Source organism: Vanrija albida (assembly GCF_041260175.1).
Source record: "Vanrija albida strain AlHP1 chromosome Unknown contig_5, whole genome shotgun sequence".
NCBI classification, from domain to species: domain Eukaryota; kingdom Fungi; phylum Basidiomycota; class Tremellomycetes; order Trichosporonales; family Trichosporonaceae; genus Vanrija; species Vanrija albida.
Genome location: NW_027191424.1, coordinates 1832501 through 1850324, shown reverse-complemented (window position 1 = coordinate 1850324; position 17824 = coordinate 1832501). Strand labels below are relative to the sequence as shown.

Sequence of the window (17824 nt, the reverse complement as noted above, 5' to 3'; positions counted from 1 at the left end):
ATGTCGCCGAGGTTTGGTGTATGGCTATCGAGGCCGGCGAGGGAGAGAAAATCGAGCGCGTACTGGGTCTGTGGGGGGGAGAGGACCGACGGGCTCGTAGCCATGTCTGTGTTTTGGCGGTCGAGCGGCGACGACAAGGGCAGTGTGTGTGTGATGTAGGGCGATGGGTGCGAGAGGCGGCGAGCGCGTGGGTGGGTGGCCTGTACGGCCGTGGTTTGTGGGATGCGATGCGCAGAATCTATCGGGGGTCGCGCGGCGGTCGGTCGGTCAGTCGGTGCGCTGCTGCTGCAAGATGGCCGCGGTGAGTCGTCGTCGATGATGGCAGGTCGCGGGAAATGTTGTCGTGGCCGGTAGTCGAGATGGTGTGTGTGTGCGTGGGGGGCTGTGACAAGGATACAAGGACGCGGATGCGGATGCGCGCGCGCGGTGAGTCGCGAGTCGTGGGTGGTGGGTGGTGTGTTGCAAGTGAGTGCAAGTAGCAGCTGCCGTCGCAAAAGGTGTTGTTGGTTCGCTTGTCTACTTTACTTCGGACGATTGTCGCTGGCTGGCTCGCTGGCTCGCTGGCTTGCTCGTTCTTGCCCAAAGTAAAGCTTGCTGGCTGGCTTTAGCCCGTCTACAGCCTCACCTCACTCGACAAGCTCACTCAGTGCGAGGGGGAGGCGTCGGGCAGCTACAGGCAGCCAGGCAGTGCACCCCTCCTACAGGCTCTCGTTAATTCCCGCTTCTCGGCGCCTGTATCTCGTCAAGCAAGGGCAATTTGCTGGGCTGCCTGCGTGCTACTGCCTGCCTGGCAGCCTGGCTGGCTGCCTGCCTGGCTCGACTCCTGCCTGAACCAGCCGAAGCTGCTCTCTCTCCTGCCGCCGCCGGGCGGTATGCTTGACCACTTTTCTGGGCAAATGAGCCACCACAAGGGGACAAGGGCACAAGGAAGACGGGCGGCACGCCGTACGTAGCTGGGTGGGCGCGCGCGCCGTGAGGCAACGGCAGAGGGGAGGGGGCGAAATCGAGGGAGAGGGGAGGGGGCGAAGAGAGGCGGGGGAAGGCAGACCCAGTCTGCCCTGTGCCAGTCCGCCCGCCCACCAGGCGCGCCGCCCACGCCGCCCGCGCCGAGCCAAACGCCCGCGCGCCCGCCTTACAACGACGAGTCACCTTTTAGCCCGGCTTGGCTTGCGGCAACTCTTTTTTTCCTAATTCCTACCGCCCGAGTCCAGCGCGCGTGCGGTGCATTTCGTCGGAGCGCGGCTTCGGGGCTTCGGGCCATATTCCGAGGGCCACGGCGCCGTGCGGCGTACAGCACGCAGCATGCAGCAAGGGAGGGGGTAGAACGGCGCGGCCCTGTGGCGCTCGATACGATGCATACGACGACCGAAGGCAGCGAGCGCGACTTTCTGCCCGGCCTGCCTGCCAGGGTACGAGTCGGGATTGCCTCTGCTTGCCTCTGCTTCCCAGTCGGCCTCTTCCCTGGCAACGAGCATCCGTTATCCCGACAAGAGATGACCGCGGCCAACATGACTGGGCGAGCGGTAGGGGGGCGAGGAGCGGAGATGACGGCCCAGCGTGGTTGGTCGGCTCGTCGGAGCGAGGGCAGTCACCCCTGGGTTTGTCGGCGTCTCGCCTGCCGACGCCTCGTTCCGCCGCCTATTGCTCGACTTGACACTCGTAGGCTGCGGCGGCCACTTGCCCCGCGACCACATGGGCCGACCGGCCTCGCCGGCGCCCACGCTGGCTGGTCGGGTCGCCGGCCGCCCCGCCGAGCGAGGAAGGCACACCCGCGCCAACACCCCTCCCACTTCGTCCGCTTACGACAGCAGTCGATTAGCTTTTGCATTAGCTCTGCGGCCGAGGTCGTAAACGACGTCGGAATGCGCGACGTGTGGCGAGGCGAGCGAGTCGGGGCTGCCGTTGGGTCTGGCCGCTGGTGCTGTGCGGCTGCTGGTGCTGATGCTTGTGTTGGCGCTGGTGCTGCTGCTGGTGCTGGTGCGGATACTGGCGCTGGTGCTGCTGCTGGTGCGGCTACTGGCGCTGCTTGGTGCCAACTTCTCGCGCGCCGCCACACCGCTCCGGCGACGACCTCGCCATCAACCCCCACACCCTCGGCGAACGGCCAGGCCCAGCCCAACTTGGCTGGCCCCGCTAACTTGGTCCGAGGTGGACGGCCTTGAACGCCACCTCCGCCCCCTCCGCCACCTCCCCCCCCCCCCCCCTCCCCTCCCCAGACCCACAATACGCCATTCCACACTAACGCACACAATGTGCCTCGACCACACCACACGCGCAGGCAACACAAGTGCGACGCCTCCCGCCCATCGGCGCTAGCGATGGATCGGACTCAACCGAGAGCCAAACACGACCCGACCCCCGTCGGAAACAGTTTAAAGCCCAGGCAATGACATAACAGGACACTGACCGCTCCTACTTGTCCACCTCCATCGCCTCGTCCTCGCGCGAAACGTCGCCCTCGCCCTCGCCCTCGTCCTCGCCAATGTCGTCGGCAGAGAACACCTCGTTGCCCAGGCGGGACAGTCTGGGCGCGGCCTTGCGCTCGCCTAACTGTCTTCGAGGGCGCGGCGAGGCGCGCAGGTGTCCTGGTGTGCCAGACGGCGTCACAGGCAGCGCAACGGGCGGCTTGGACGGCGTTTCGGGCTCTGGCAGCTCGCCAAGCTCGTCCTGCGCGCGGCTCAGCGGCGCAGGGTTGAGGTGCTTGCAGCCTGGGGGTCAGCTCTATCCTTTCGTCAAGTCGTCAAGTCTACAGCTGACGTACGAGGACAAATCCATTCTGTACAAAGGTTAGCGTGGAACGCGACATGACAACCCCACTTACGCATACGCTCCCATTCGTACTTGCTGCCGATCAATCCGTTGTGGGTGAAGCACTCGGCGCAGACGAGCGCGTACTTGCTCTGAGGCGCTTGCGCTGAAGGTCGATGTTAGCCTTGGCCAAGTTACCGACGCCTTGGCCACTCACTCGGGTCATCGCCCAGAATCGAATCGGCAAGGCGATCATACCACTTCTTCTCTGGCGTGGGGAGAACGGGCTGGATGTTCTGCATCTGCATGCGGATGAACGCCGCCTGCTCAGCGGAAATGCCATGGGGAACGGGAACGGGAGTGCTGGGAGCCACTGCAACGCGTCAGCTGGGCGAGGCGGGGTAACGCACGACCGGGGGTGCCACCGGCACCGATGAGGTGACCGGGCGCTCTGGGCGTACCAGGTGCGCCAGGGGCACCGGGGGCGTCTTGGTTCTCTCCACCTGGCGGACCATCTGGAGTACCGTCCGGCAAAGGGGAGCCGAGCTCGCCGCCGTCACGCGTGGGAGTCTGAGGTGAAGGGCGCTGGGGAGTCTGGGGGCTGGGTGGCTGGCCAGGGCGCTGGGGGGTCTGGATGTCAGCGTGGTCGACGGACGTGGAACTCACGGCTGGGATCATGCCTGGAGACATGTCATACTGCTCAATAAGCTTGCGAGTCGAGTCATAGTTTGTAATCTTCTTGATCTCGTCAATCTGCGCGCGCTGCTTCTTGAGGAGCGATCGGAGGTGGTTCTCTAGAAGCGTGTCAGGCTGGACCCACTGCAAGGCAACACAACACACACCTTCACGGGTACGTTGGCGGCCGAAGACCCAAGAGACGATGCGGTTCAGTGCCCAGATGCTAGTGGTGAGCTCGTGCTACCCTCAAAATGAGACTTACATGATAGGGCCAAGAACGACGCCGGCCAGGCCCGAGGCGGTCGCCTTGGTCGACTCGAGCCTCCAGCCCAAAAGGCCCCATGGCAATAAGCCTAAGAACCACAATCCGACCCAGACGGCCCATAGGCCAACGCTGTACGCGGTGACGATGAGGAGGTATCGGCGCTCGCGAAGCCGAATCTCAGAGAGAGAGAGCTTGGCCTCGCCGATCTTGGTGGCCAGCTCGGAGAGGACAGTCTCAAAGTCCGTTGGTTTGGACTGGGGCCGTGTCAGCTTCGTCTGCTATCTAGTCAGAATCTGCGCACCGATGAGAACCAGGATAGGAAGCCCATGGCGACTGGCTGTGCAGAACACCGGGTGGAGATAAAGAGTGAATGAGGTGAGAGGGGGAGAGGGTTGAGAGAGTGTAAATGTTTGTGTGATCAGAATGTAGCAGCCGCCTTCTTGCTTTGCTTTTGGCCGTTCTCGCACTTCTGGTCTTCCACACTGTCGTCATTGCTTGCGGCATATTTGGTTCCGCCATTGCTCTCAATTTGGGTGGCCAAAATCAGCCACCACTATGCACGACGAGTTGACGTGAGATCTGACCAGGTGACCAGTGACCAAGTCTCCATCGCATACCTCTCTTCGACACGACAACAGTGGCGTATCCGGCGAACAAGCGAGCTCAACCAGAACACGCACCAGCACAAGCATGTCCCGGGCCCTCGTCGAGGTCGCGCGCCTCACCAGGCCAGCGAGGCTGCGATGCCGCCCTTCCCTCGCGACGATACCTTCGCTCGCGGCCATGTCGTCGCAGCCACTTCCCCGAGGGCTTAGCACAACGCTGGTCCAGAGGGAAGAGCTTGCGGAGAAGGGACAACCGTCGTCCTCGGGCTCTCGGCGCACCTCAGTCCGCGGATCTGCCGAACGGAGAGACTACGAGGCGAGCCTGCAACTGTCACGCGAGCTCGACGCGCTCGACGCTGCGGCCCATGGTAGGTGCCGGATGCCCGGTTGCAGCTGTAACGCATGCTAATGTTATCACAGCTGATGCCATGAGGAAATCAAAACTGCCCAGCCTACTCAAAGTCATGCCGGCCGACCTGAAACCGCTCGTCTCGGGATCCATCGCCGACGCCGGGGTCAGCGCCGAGGCCGGCCCCTCGAGGCCGTCTTTTACCGTCCACGCGCCGCCTCCGTCACGTAAGGGTAAGGAGCGGGCCGTTGAGGTCTCGGAGGATGCGCCAGTTGAGGCCAAACAGGAGGCCAAGCGGAAGACCAAAGCGAAGCGTGAGCTGGCCAGTCGAGTCCCTGCTGACCACCAGTGGCACCACCCCGCCGCAACCCTGTCGGCGTCCAGCTCCTGTCCGAACACATGCACTCCCAGCTCTTCCCTGGCGAGCCACTACCCAAGGTGCCTGACTCGCTTCTGGCCATCTCCAAAGACCACCTCCAGATGCACGGCCTGTCGCCCGAAGGAGCAGCGGTGCTTCCGCAGATCTCCTTCGACATGCCTGCGCTGGAGGGTGGTGGTAATATCCGCCAGCACTTCCATGCACTGGGGAAGCACGCGGCTGAGCCGTATCTCTCCATGGCAAAGGAGTTTGTCGAGCTCGACCTGCCACCAATGCCTCAGCAATGGGTGGTAGACCGACCCGGATGGACGCGGTACGCTTCGGATGGGAGCACATCGGTCGTCGACAGCCTAGATGGGGAGACGATCGTGTCGTTCGACGTCGAGACGCTGTGGAAGATCTCCCCATATGCTGTCATGGCCACTGCCGCCAGCAAGGACGCCTGGTACTCGTGGCTGAGCCCGAGTGTGTTTGAGGATCCGCCGACCACCGTCGCCAGTACGCCCAGCAAGCCCTTGTGGGACAAGACCACACCGGAGACATGTCCGCGCACACTCATCCCGCTGTTCAAGGATGGCAATAAGCCGACAATAGCCATCGGACACAACGTAGGCTACGACCGTCAACGAGTGGCGGAGGAGTACTGTCTCGAAGGCACGCAGACTCGCTGGCTCGACACGCTGTCACTGCACGTTGCGACCCGTGGCATTACTTCGGTCCAGCGCGCAGCGTGGATGAAGTACAGAAAAAACAAGGTCGCCAAGGCTGAACAGCAAGTCGAGACTGCAGAGGTTTTGCAGGAAGAAGCCGAAAGAAACGGTGACGACCTACTGGCCCAGAGCCTCGCCGAGTGGAACAACGGCGCGGACGAGGAGGCCGGCGCAGTCAAGACCTGGGAGGAAGTCACATCAGCCAACTCGCTCGCTGACGTCGCGGCACTTCACTGCGGAATGAAGGTCGACAAGAGCGTGCGGGACCGGTTCAGCGACGACAGCATCAAGCATGCGTCTGAGTTGCGGCCAGAGCTCGCTGAGCTGTTGACGTACTGCGCCACCGACGTTGTCACCACCCACAAGGTGTACAAGGAGGTCTTGCCCCTCTTCTTGAACTCTTGCCCACACCCCGTGTCCTTCTCGGGAATGCTCACCATGGGCAGTGCGTTTTTGCCCGTCGATGAGCAGTGGAAGGAGTACCTTCGCAATGCGGAGACGAAGTACCAGGAGCTCAACGAAGGGGTCAGACAGGCCCTCAGGCATCTCGCTGATAACGTCCGGCTCGCGGGGCCAAAGGACGACGACCCATGGATCTCGCAGCTGGACTGGACGCCGAAGCCTGCCAGGTGGGCGGAGGATTCGGGGGCAGTGGCCGAGAGCGCTCCCGTAGCGAAGACCAAGGCAACCAAACCCTCCTCCGCGGCGTCGCAGCCCCGTTGGTACACGGCCATCGCCAAGCCCTCCGACCTTGCCACCAACCACTCGCAACGCTACCTCCTCCCTCTGCTCATGCGCATGTCATTCCGCGGCTACCCGGTGTACTACCTTCAAGACCACTACTGGTGCTTCAAGGCACCTCTGGAGGCCGTCGCCGACCTCGTCCCCATCCATGGCGAGCCGATCGAGCTGTCATCCAAGGACGCAGCGCTGGAACCGCTGCTCGACGACGCGGTTTTCTTCCGCGTCCCGTTACTTTCTGAGGCGCGGCGAACCAAGCTCGTAGGCAAAGCTGTCCGCAAGGATGTCGGCAATGGGCTCTTGACGAGCCCGTACCCCGATCTGCTCCGCCGCCTGACATCGGCTGGGCCGGAGGCTGTGGTCGACCAGCTGATGGCTTGTGCCACGGATATGCTCAAAGATGGTCGGGAAACGGAGTGGGGCGCTCAGCTGGACTGGACGATTGACTCATCTTCAGGTGGGTGGTGTTTAACGACTGCGCTGACCCACACAGCTGCGTCGACACCCGCGACACCGAAGCTATCACTGAAACGCGCCCCATATGGCACTTGGCCCAAGTGGTACTGGGATCTCACCGTCGCGCCGACCAACAACAAGGTTCCCCAAGGCGAGCTCGACCTGTCGACACGCAAATCCGTCTCTCCGCTTCTCCTCCGCATGCAGTGGCAGGGCTACCCACTTGCCATCAGCAAGGAGCACAAGTGGCTCTTCCGCGTGCCAGTGTCAGAGACGAGCAGTGACCCAGAGTCCCCTGTTTCGGTGCTTAAGGCCGTCACTCTCAATGGCCTCAAGGGCGACGAGCACCTCGTCAGCGACAAGAACCACCTCTACTTCAAGATCCCACACAAGGACGGTGAAGGTGCAAATGTCGGAACGCCTTTATCCAAGGCGTTCTTGAAAGCGACCGAAAACGGCATCCTCACCTCGGGCCTGGCCTCTGACCCGGACCCGGAGGTCGCCAACGCCGCATCCGCTGCGATGAACATGAACGCCCTCTGCAGCTACTGGATCAGCTCGCGAGAGCGCATCATGGACCAGTTTGTGGTGTATCGTGATCCATCACGAGGCATGATCCTGCCGCCGGTCATCACGATGGGGACGGTCACACGGCGTGCGGTGGAAGCAACGTGGCTTACGGCGTCCAACGCGAAGAAGAACCGAGTTGGATCCGAGCTCAAAGCAATGGTGCGCGCACCACCTGGTTACGCTATTGTCGGCGCCGACGTCGACTCTGAGGAGCTTTGGATCTCGAGCGTGATGGGCGACTCGCAGTTCGGCACGCACGGCGCCACGGCAATCGGCTGGATGACCCTCGAGGGGACAAAGTCCGCCGGTACGGACCTGCACTCCAAGACGGCGAACATCTTAAACATTTCGCGTGATGGTGCGAAGGTGTTCAACTATTCGCGCATCTACGGCGCGGGGAAGCCCCATGCGATCCAACTGCTCCTCCAGGGCGACGGCACTCTCTCGAAAGAAGAGGCCGACACGCTCGCGACCAACCTCTACAAGCAGACAAAGGGCGCCAAGGCCTTTGGTGGGAGAAAGGGACAGCCAGGCAAGACGAGTTACCTCTGGCACGGCGGCTCCGAGTCGTACTTGTTCAACACGCTCGAGTCGATTGCACTGATGGACCGGCCAACGACACCGGCACTGGGCTGCGGTGTGACGCGTGCGCTCCGCAAGTCTTTCCTCGACGCCGGGCACAGCTACCTGCCGTCGAGAATCAACTGGGTCGTGCAGTCGTCGGGCGTCGACTACCTGCACCTGCTTATTGTGTCGATGGACTACCTCATCAAGAAATACGGTATCAAGGTGCGGTACCTGATCTCGGTGCACGACGAGGTCCGCTACCTTGCCGAGGAGGACGACAAGTACCGGGCCGCGCTGGCACTGCAGATCGCCAACGCATGGACGCGCGCGCTGTTCTGCTTCAACCTTGGTCTGGACGACATGCCGCAGGGAGTGGCATTCTTCTCTGCCGTGGACGTTGACCACATTCTGCGCAAGGAGACGGACATGACGTGTGTGACTCCAAGCCACCCAGCGTCGCTGGCGTGTGGTGAGAGCCTCGACATCAACACGGTGCTGGAGCGTACCGGCGGCGGCGAGCTCGGTCCGGCGATCGATACGCCTCCCCTGGAGCGTGTGCCCGACCCAGGGCCGCCCGTGTCCATCTTTGGCGACATCCAGTCGCCGGCCCACGCCCGCTTCCTGTCTGCGCAGGCGAGCACGAACGGCGCCGGCGCGAGAGGGTGGCTCGCGAAGCAGGCTCCGGCGGGCGATGTCACGGGCGGCGGCGGCGAAGGAGATGGTGGCGGCGGCGCGGTCTTTGCCCCGGCACCGAAGAAGCGTGCGCCGCGCATGCCCAAGGCGGAGGCGCAGCGTGCTACCCAGCTCCACGACGACGACGTGCCGTTTGACGCGTACGAGGCGCGCGGCTACGCCCCCAGCTCTGCGAGCTACGCGTGGTCTGACGACGACCTGTCCGAGGCGCTGCGTTCGATCAGCATCGGCGGGGGAGACAGGAAGGTCCGTTGGTAGCATAGCAGCATGATGCATCTTGCCCAAAGAAATAGCATATAATCGTACATGGCAGGCAGTGAGGCTGCCGTCTAGAAGAGCTTGCGGATGGGCTCGATGATAGCGCCGGGCTTCTTGACGACGCGGGGGATAGTCTGGCGCTGGAACGCGGCGCGCGAGTTCCACTCGCCGCCGACGGGGTTCTTGAAGCTGGCCTCGTACTGGGCGACCGAGGTGAAGGGGTACGGCAGGTCCTTGGGGAGGAATGCTGCGGCCTTCTTCTCCTTCTTCTCCGAGATGATGACGTTTGCGCGGCCCGCGTCCTTCCTGTCGGCCTCGGCGACGCCCGCCGTCGTCTTGAGGAAGCGCGCCGCCGTCGGGCCCTTGCGCTTCCTCACGCCCTTGCCGCCCCAGCTGCCCCAGCCCGTCAGGCTCGTGTCCTCGACCTTGGGCGCGTCGGCCGCCACCTGCGCCGCCTTGGCCGCCGCAAAGTCGGCCACGACGTCGTCGCCCGCAAACGCCTCGGCGACGAGCGAGCGCTGCGCAAACGCCTTGACACCCGAGATGGGGAGCAGCTCGTCGGCCTCGTCCTCCGAGTCGGACTCGGCGGCCGCCGGCTTCTTGGCAGCGGCCTTGGCCTTGGCCTTGGGCGCCACGTCAATGTCGACCACGTCGTCGTCGTCGTCGGCCGCCACGCCCTTCGCCGCCTTCTTGATCGTGCGCACGGCGCGCGCCTCGGCAGAGTTGCTGATCGTGTTGCGTTTCCTCGAGGGGCCGGAGGACGCCGAGCCCTCGAGCCACGGGTTGACGTCGCCGAGGAAGCCGGGCGCGGGTGATGGGCTGCGGGACGCGGCTGGTGCGGCGGCCTGCTTGCCCGCCTTGGGCTTGGATGCTGGTGCCGGGGTCGCACCGGCCGGGCCAGAGAACACCATGCGGCCCTCGCCGAGCTTGATGACCTCGGCCTCGTCCTCGCTTCCGCTGTCGTCGCCCTCGCCGCCGAACATCTCAATCTCCTTGCGCAGGTCGGCCTCGGCCTCGGCGACCTTCTTGAGCTCGCGCTCGTGCGCCTTCTGCATGAAGGCCATCTGCATCAGGCCCTTCTTGGGCTGGGCCTCGGCGGCCGTGCTCGCGTCGAGTGCGGCGAGCTGGTCGAACGCGCGCGTCTTGATCTCGTCCTCGTCGAGGTCCTCGTCATCGTCGTCCGACTCGTCCTCGTCAGAGCCCTCGTCGTCCGAGCCTTTGCCGTGGATCTTGCGCTGGAGGCGCTGCTTGATGCTGAGCATCTCTTCCTTGGCACGGCGCTTCTCCTCAAACTCGTCGCCGTCGCCGCCAACATCGCGCGCCCAGCGGCCGGAACGAGCACCGTGGCGGAGCGTCGCGCGCTCGAGAGCACGCTGGCGCTCTAGCCGCTCGATCTCGGCCTCGGCAGCCTCGGGATCCAGTCGCTCCAGGTCCTCGAGCGAGATACCCTGGTCCGCGTCGGCAGCCGCTGCCTTGGCGTCGCGCTTGCGTGCCAGCTTGCGGAACGTCTTCGACTTGATCTTGGACACGCGCTTGGCCTTGGCCTCGGCACGGAACATGAGCTCGCGCTGGTGCCGCAGCTCGGCGCGGCGCTCGGCAATCTCCTCGACGGTGAGGTCCTGTCCACGCAGGGCCGCGTCCTCGGCAGCAGTGACCCCCTTGTCGGTCAGATTGGCCTTGGCAAGCAGCGCCTGGACAGCCGACTCGTGCTCGTTCTCGGGCTTGAAGGTGGCGACGAGCTCGCCGGCCGACTTGACGCCGCCGCGGTCCTGCGCTTGCAGAGGGAACGCCAGGTGCTCAGCCTCCTTGACGCGCTTCATCAGGCCCGACCACTTCTGGCCCTCCTCCTTGGTCTTCTCGTACGCCGCCTCACGGCCGAGGCGATCCTGGACAACGGTGGGGAGAGGAGCCGAGAGAACGCCGCCCTTGAGCACCGACGTGGCCTTCTTCTCTCCCTTGGTGGGAAGCAGGGCCGAGGCGCCAGACAGGGCGGGATTGGACGAGATGAGCGAGGCAAGGTCGACCTTGGTTTCTGGCGGCGTCAGCTCGGAACGTGTGTGTAGGAACAGCTGTCACTCACTGCTCTTGAGAGCCAGGTCACCACCGTCTGACAGGCCAGGCGCCGATACAACGGGAAGCACGCGGCGCTTCTTGCCCTTGTCCACGACCTCGTCCTCCTCCTCGTCGGCCTTGCGCTTCTTGTCTGCCGACGCGAGCTTGTCAACAAACGAGTCGAGGCCGTCGAGGTCGTCGTCCTCGTCGTCGTCCGAGAGATCCGAGGGGAGTTCTGGGTCCGAGTTGTCGTCGTCGTCCTCATCCTCGTCGTCGTCCTCATCCTCATCCTCGTCCATCTCCTCGTCCTCGTCGCCCTCATCGTCGTCCTCCTCCTCGTCAGGGAACGCCGACTTGAACGCCGTCCGTGGTGACCGCTCCACCTCGGGATCGCTCTCCGGCTCGCTCTCGTCCAGGTTGACATTCAGAGGCTTGGCCGGCTGTCCGTCAGCCCAACCCGACGCCTCAACCCACCTTCAACACCACCTCCTTGCCCTTCTTCCCCTTGCCCTTCTTGAGGTCGCGGAAGACGTCGCCCCAGCGCTCCTCGTCTGTCCCGTCCGAGTCCCACGCCTCGTCACTGTCGACATCCTCGTCGTCGTCGTCCTCAACCGCGCCCGCGTCGTCGGCCGCGATCATCATGGCAATCTTCTTGATCCTCGAGCTCATGTCCTCGTCCGAGTCGTCGCCGTCGCGCCGCCGGCCCTGCGCGTGCAGCTGCTTCTCCTCGTACGTCAGGTTGAGCTGCTGCTCCCCCGTGCGGTGGCGTTTGGGCAGCGCCGGCATGAACGTGTACGCCTCGGACGGGTCCTGCTGCTGCTTCTTCCTCCGCTCGGCAGCATGGCCGTTGGGCGCGCCGGCGGCGGCGGCACCACCTCCACCGCCTGACCGGCGGCCCTTGCGGCTCCCGCCGGCCGACGCAGACGAAGAGGAGAAGACCTTCGTGCCGGACGACCTTGATCCTGATCGTGCCATGTCGTGTGGGCGTGTGTGATGGGGTATGAGTTGGGAGGTTGACTGTCATACCCACCCGTCATGTACAAGGTGGACCAAAAGTTCAACATCCAGGCACGGATTACCACGTGGGATGGCGAGGATCCGTGTGCGAGTACACGTCATTGTACCAAAGGACCTTCGGCCGTTGATAACGTCACGCCACACGACGGAGAATGCACTTTTAATCCCGGCCTGGCTTGTGGTTGTACGGTGCAGCGCGAGCTTCTCCGAGTGGGGTGAGACGCTGGCTGCAGCGCTGCAGCTGCCGCTCCGCCTACGCTCGCTCGCTGCTCGCTGGCTCGTTGTCCACCACGCTTTCGACGACAGTGACAACCTCCTCCCTCACCCCCTCACCTCTCTCCCATCTCGTGCGTAGCACCGCGGCCACTCGCCCACAACACACACGCTCATATACCCCGCAGAAAAATGTCCGCCCTCCGCCTCAGCTCGTCGCTCCGCGCCGCCTCCCGCCAGGTCTCGGCGATCCGTGTCGCCAGGAGGGGTTACGCCGACGTTGCGGACGGCGCCCTCAAGCTCTCGCTTGCTCTCCCCCACCAGGTGGGTATTGGCGCGCACCGCACACCGGCGGGATCCGGGCAGATGCGAGGGGAACTGGCAGGCCATCGGCAATCGCTAGAACGTGGTCCGCTGTTCATCGCAATGTTGCGATGCGTCGCCGACCCCAGTTCCCTCCACTGCCTGCCCCGCGCGTGCCGAAGACAACAATCTAACCCCCGCGCAGTCCCTGTTCACCTCGTCGGCCGTGACCCAGGTCAACATCCCCGCCTACACCGGTGACATGGGTGTCCTCGCCAACCACGTCCCCACCATTGAGGCTCTCCGCCCTGGTGTCGTTGAGGTCATCGAGGAGGGTGGCAAGACCGGCAAGTGGTTCGGTAAGTGTCGAGTGCACGGGCGTGGGGCAGGTGTGCGCGATGGACGTGAAGGGAAGGGTAGAGGAGCTAGCTGTGGAGCATATCGCATCGCCATCACAACACTGTGATTGTGACGTGTGACGCCGATTACGGCTGGCTTGCTCCTTGAACTCGCACCTCGTCCTCGACCTCAACTGCTGCTACCTGCCCCGTGCAGCCGCTTCCGAGTCTAATCCAGCCTCTAACATTCGCAGTCTCGGCCGGCTTCGCTACCGTCCACGGCAACAACAGCATCACCATCAACGCCGTCGACGCTTACCCCCTTGACGCCTTCACCATCGAGGTGTGTGCTGCCGCGAACTTGGATGAGGACAACACTGACCCCTTTGCCAGAACGTCCGTGCCGGTCTCGCCGAGGCCAACAAGGTCATCGCTTCGTCGGCTCCCGAGGCTGAGAAGGCCGAGGCCCGCGTCGAGGTCGAGGTCTTCGAGGCCATCCAGGCCGCTCTTGCCAAGTAAGAGTGGTTGCTAGTGGGTAGAAGGTAAACGCCTGGTCCACGGGCAAGCACTGTTCATCTCAATATGCATGGATAGTGTGAATGGCTGGGTTGTGAGTGAGGATGCCGGGCGGCCAGATGGCATCGTGGCGGAAGCAGCGGCGACGGCAGGCGGCGAAGTGCCACGGGGAGAGAGACGACTGATAAGGTCGTTGTGGTCGTCGTGAATGGAACTGTCGTCGCCCACAAAAGGAGAGGAGCAAGCGTGACGGTTAAGAGTACTCGCTCGCAGCATGTTGAGGGAGGTCGAGATGTGGAGATGAGGAAGTGAGACAGCGCATGCAGCATGCAGCGCGCAGCACGCAACTCGGCAGTCAGGATTCGCCATGCGAGTGCCACGCCCAAACCACGCCGATGCCATGCTCGTGCAAGTCACGAGTCATTCGCGCGCTCGCGGATGCATTGTGCGGCTGAGCGGCTGAGCCGTCGGTCGCCTGTCAGCTGTCCCGACATGCCGGGCGACGGGTCGACGCGCTCAAAGCAGGCAGGCAGGCAGCGTGACCTGTGCCTTCCTTCCATTGACACGTCAGGAAGGATGATGCAGGGCGGGGTAGGGTCGAGGGCTGTTGCCCGTGATGCGTGTGCAGCTGCTCAGCGCTCACCCCAGGGGACAGGTTTAAACAACACAAATGCGGGAACGAGATGAAATGAAATAAATGGCAAAGATGCATCAGATGCCACCGACCGACCAGGACGACCCAAGGACGCGTGCGTTGGGCGTCACCGCGTCGCCCCTGGCTTTTGTCTCACCGCCAACGAACGCCAACGCCTCCCACCCACGCACCCACCACTACGGCCCTCGCTGGCCTCGCTTGCTGTTGCTGCTGCGGACGACGAGTGCGAGCGCGCGAGCGACGACGTGAAAAAGGGGTGGCGGATCGACACGCCGCGCAGAGACCGACCTACCTCGTCTGCGCGCCTGCCTCTCCCCTCTGCCTACGTTCCGCGGCTGGATAACCCACACTGACATATGCATGCTCGCGGCAATCTTGCCCGCCCGCCCGCCCCGGCAGCCCGGCAGCCCGCCCGTCTGTCGCCTTCCGCGCAAAATTGTCTCGGCCCATCTCTCGTAATGCAGCAGCAGCTCCACAAGCATGCAATCAGTGGCAAAGTGTAAACAAACATGCAGCAGCACGAGCATTGTGCGTGCAGCGAGGCGAGGCTAGGCTCGCTCTGGCCGGCCGTCTGCGCAGTGTATCGGCGGAGGGCCGTTTCCCCGCGCACAGCGCACAGCCGGACGCATATGCATGCACACACGCGCAGCTGCCGCCGGCGCGGCGCGGGGCCGACCGCCCAGGGCCGGGCAGGCAGGGAGGCTGCCAGCCATCGCGAGCGGCGCGCGCCCGGCTTGGCAACGTGAGCTAGTTTGCCGGGCTATGCATGTCGAGGACGCGCGCGTGCAAAGCCTGTCGGCAAGCGGGACGCTCAACGAGGAAAAAATGCGCTCGTCGCGACCAAGGCACTCTGGCCGTCCGTGTAAGAGGCACGGGGTGTTTGCAGATAGCGCGAGGAGCTGCATGCCTCGCGAGGGGGGGAGATAGTGGCGGGGGGGTGCGCGACAGCGACGGCAAGGGGGGATGCCCGGGGGAAGGTGAGGCCAGACGGAACCCCGCGCCCCATTCGCTCTGACAAGGTTGTAAGTGGAGGTGGGTGACTGGGGTTCGGTGTTTAATCTCGCGCGATGGTCGAGCTTGTTTAGCAGTCAGCTGCGGCGCGAGTGCACTGCGTGATCTATGGCGCCTGTCGCTGGCGTGTTTTGTGTTTTGTGACGTGCCCGCGGGGTAGGGGGTGTGGGTTCAAACGTCGGTTGGTTGCATGCCTGCGCATTGTCTCCTGTCCTGATACATTTGATAGCTAGCCTAGTTGTCGACAAGACGAGAGAGAGAGCGACCAGACCAGACGTGTGAGAGTGGGAGAGTTGAAGAGGATAGAGAGCACGAGTAACTTGGATGGTGGTGGTTTGACGGGGCTATTTAAAATGGAACCCTGAACTTTTTTTCCCTGATCCACGAGTCTCTGGTCTTGTGCCTTTGAGCTTTTCGACGCCTTCCCTCCAGTCAAAAGGTCGAAAAGAAATCCTCTGGGCTGGTGCCGCGTAAAGTCGATAGCCAGCCAGCCAGTTAGCCAGCTGGCAGACGGCTCGCTCGCTCTCACCCACCCACACAAATCTACCTTGTACCCCAGCAAGCAGTAGAGCGAGCGAGCATCCAACTCGCCCCGTCCCCCTTCCCCCCCACCGCGCGACCATCACTGGACCCACCCCACCCCACCCACCCACAGCCAACACTGTGCGACCGAGCCCGCCCATTTCCCTTCCTCCTCTGCGCCTCTGCCCTTGCCCTTGGCTCCCCCTTACCTTCCCCCCCTCCCTTCCCCCTTTCCCTCATCTTTGCACTTGGTTCCCTCAGTCTCTGGTCGTACCTGAGCGAGCGAGCACCAGGCCAGCAAGCAAGCAAGCAACCAAGCACTAAGCACCAGCCAGCAGCAGCCCAGCCAACAGCCCAGCCAGCCAGCCAGCCAGCCAGCCAGCCAGCAGCCAGCCAGCGCCAGCCAGCCAACGCCAATCCACAAAGCCCAGCAAGCATCAACTCTACCTCACGGCGCTCACCTCCTGGCTCGCTCGCCTTCCCCCGCCGCCGCCGCCGCCGCCTCCGCCGCCGTCGCCCGTCGCCCCTTGGCTCAACCAGCCAACCCACCCAGCCAGCCAGCCAGCCAGCGACCACTCCCCGTTCCAACCTACCTACCTACCCACCAACCCACCCACCACCGACATCTTTCCTACACGTCCCCACCCTCTTCCTCCCTACTCGACTCTCAACAACCATACCCCATCCTATTCCTCTGCCCCCTCGTAATCCCCATCTTCTCCTAGCAATCCATCGACATCCCGCCTCGACACTGCGCCAAAACCCAGCCCAGTCCTATCCAACCGTCCCCTTACCGTGGGAAGCGTCGACCTTGCCCTTCTCCCCCTCCTTGGCTGCCTTGCCTTTCCCCCTCAAAACTACTCTTGACCGCACCACCACTTTCATCACCCAGCAGCATCATTGTCCCAACCTTCTCATCAGCATCGCCATTGCATTCCCAACCACCGCCAGCACTCGTCCCCTGGCCTGTACAAGACGCCGTTGGAGCCCTAATCAAGTGCGCTCCCCCCCGCCCCCCACGCCAGACACCAAACCCATCAACACGGGTCGGCTGCCCCTATCCACCTACACATCCCTCACACTTCGGCTTGCTCGCCGAGAAAACGACAACCCATCGCGACGACCCGTTTCCACTGTCGCATCGCGTCCACAGTGTGCACCATAGCGGCTGATTTGTCGTGGTGACGACGTCTGTGGATCGACAGACATTTAGTGACGCCTGCGTGCAGAACGTGCCCTTCAACCTTGGACGCGTGCCCTCTCACCTTGTCCTCGTCGCACAGGCCCATCGTTTAATCACCCAGCCCCCGTCTCGCCGACGCGTCCAGTCCTTGCTCTTCTCGACTGCCAACACTACCCCGCCGAGCATCCAACCCAATCGTCTCTGGTCGACCTCGTCGTCGCGTGTCCAAGTGAGTACGCTCCTCCCCACTCCCCGCTCGGTTCACGTCAGGCCGCCGCCACGCCCCTTGACAACCCTGCACCCTTCATCCCAGCCATCCTGGCCCTTGTCGTCTCAACCTTGCCCCTCCCTGCATCATCCATCACCTCCATCACTCGGTGGTTGCATCGACGGCGCGGTTGGGCCCACTCCTGCGACACTCATCCACCACCCCGCGCGGCTCCATCACCACCCAACAGCACCCCACTGTGCTAGGCGTGATTGGTCTAGGGCTCTGGTCGGACACTAAGGGCCGTTATCTATTCAACCTCCCGGCGGCCTCTCTGTCTAGCAGCATCTGTTGCAGCAACTCGAGCTTTGCAGACAGCTGGCAGCATTGAGTTGCAAGAGTGCTCGCGCTGGTCGATCGTTGTCACGGCGAGAATCAGTGCGAATCGAGCCGCAATCCGCCCGTCCCCATCACCGTCTCCCCCCGCCCTCGATTCACTCGTTTTTGCCTCCCTCGCCCATTGTCCATCCTTTCTTCTGCCATCACCACAACACCTTTCAGCGCTAACACGAGCACCCAGAGGCAACTCGCCGCCCATTTTCAGAGCACTGGGTTGCGAGTGGGCACGATTCGGCCGGTAAACTGAGTCGAGGCCCTGGCGATAAACGTGAGTTTGATGGCCTGACACTTGCTGACGCCCAACAGGCCATGGCCTTGCCCCATCCACCCATCATCCATCAACAACACGCGTCACCAGCCGTGTCCCATCCTCCCCCTCATCTAATGC

The 17824-nt window shown here is 63.4% G+C and overlaps 4 protein-coding genes across 4 annotated transcripts; 2 read left to right on the top strand and 2 right to left on the bottom strand.

Moving 5' to 3' along the window:
* Positions 1-2412: 2412 nt before the first annotated feature.
* Q8F55_006866 (uncharacterized protein) lies at positions 2413-4019 on the bottom strand (the record flags this gene model as incomplete). Its single annotated transcript, XM_069355306.1, has 8 exons — positions 2413-2708; positions 2762-2776; positions 2822-2914; positions 2966-3121; positions 3159-3542; positions 3591-3649; positions 3689-3945; positions 3993-4019. The coding sequence occupies 8 exons, from the start codon at positions 4017-4019 to the stop codon at positions 2413-2415; spliced, it is 1287 nt and encodes a 428-aa protein (XP_069207377.1).
* A 455-nt stretch (positions 4020-4474) lies between these two features.
* Positions 4475-9019, top strand: MIP1 (DNA-directed DNA polymerase gamma mip1; the record flags this gene model as incomplete). Its single annotated transcript, XM_069355305.1, has 4 exons — positions 4475-4664; positions 4717-4959; positions 4995-6932; positions 6969-9019. The coding sequence occupies 4 exons, from the start codon at positions 4475-4477 to the stop codon at positions 9017-9019; spliced, it is 4422 nt and encodes a 1473-aa protein (XP_069207376.1).
* A 71-nt stretch (positions 9020-9090) lies between these two features.
* On the bottom strand, positions 9091-12046 carry Q8F55_006864 (uncharacterized protein; the record flags this gene model as incomplete). The annotated part of the gene is made up of 3 exons (XM_069355304.1): positions 9091-11051; positions 11100-11511; positions 11546-12046. 3 exons carry the CDS (start codon positions 12044-12046, stop codon positions 9091-9093), a joined length of 2874 nt encoding a protein of 957 aa, XP_069207375.1.
* A 447-nt stretch (positions 12047-12493) lies between these two features.
* Positions 12494-13461, top strand: ATP16 (delta subunit of the central stalk of mitochondrial F1F0 ATP synthase, atp16; the record flags this gene model as incomplete). Its single annotated transcript, XM_069355303.1, has 4 exons — positions 12494-12625; positions 12810-12963; positions 13197-13285; positions 13336-13461. 4 exons carry the CDS (start codon positions 12494-12496, stop codon positions 13459-13461), a joined length of 501 nt encoding a protein of 166 aa, XP_069207374.1.
* Between the last annotated feature and the right edge of the window lie 4363 nt (positions 13462-17824).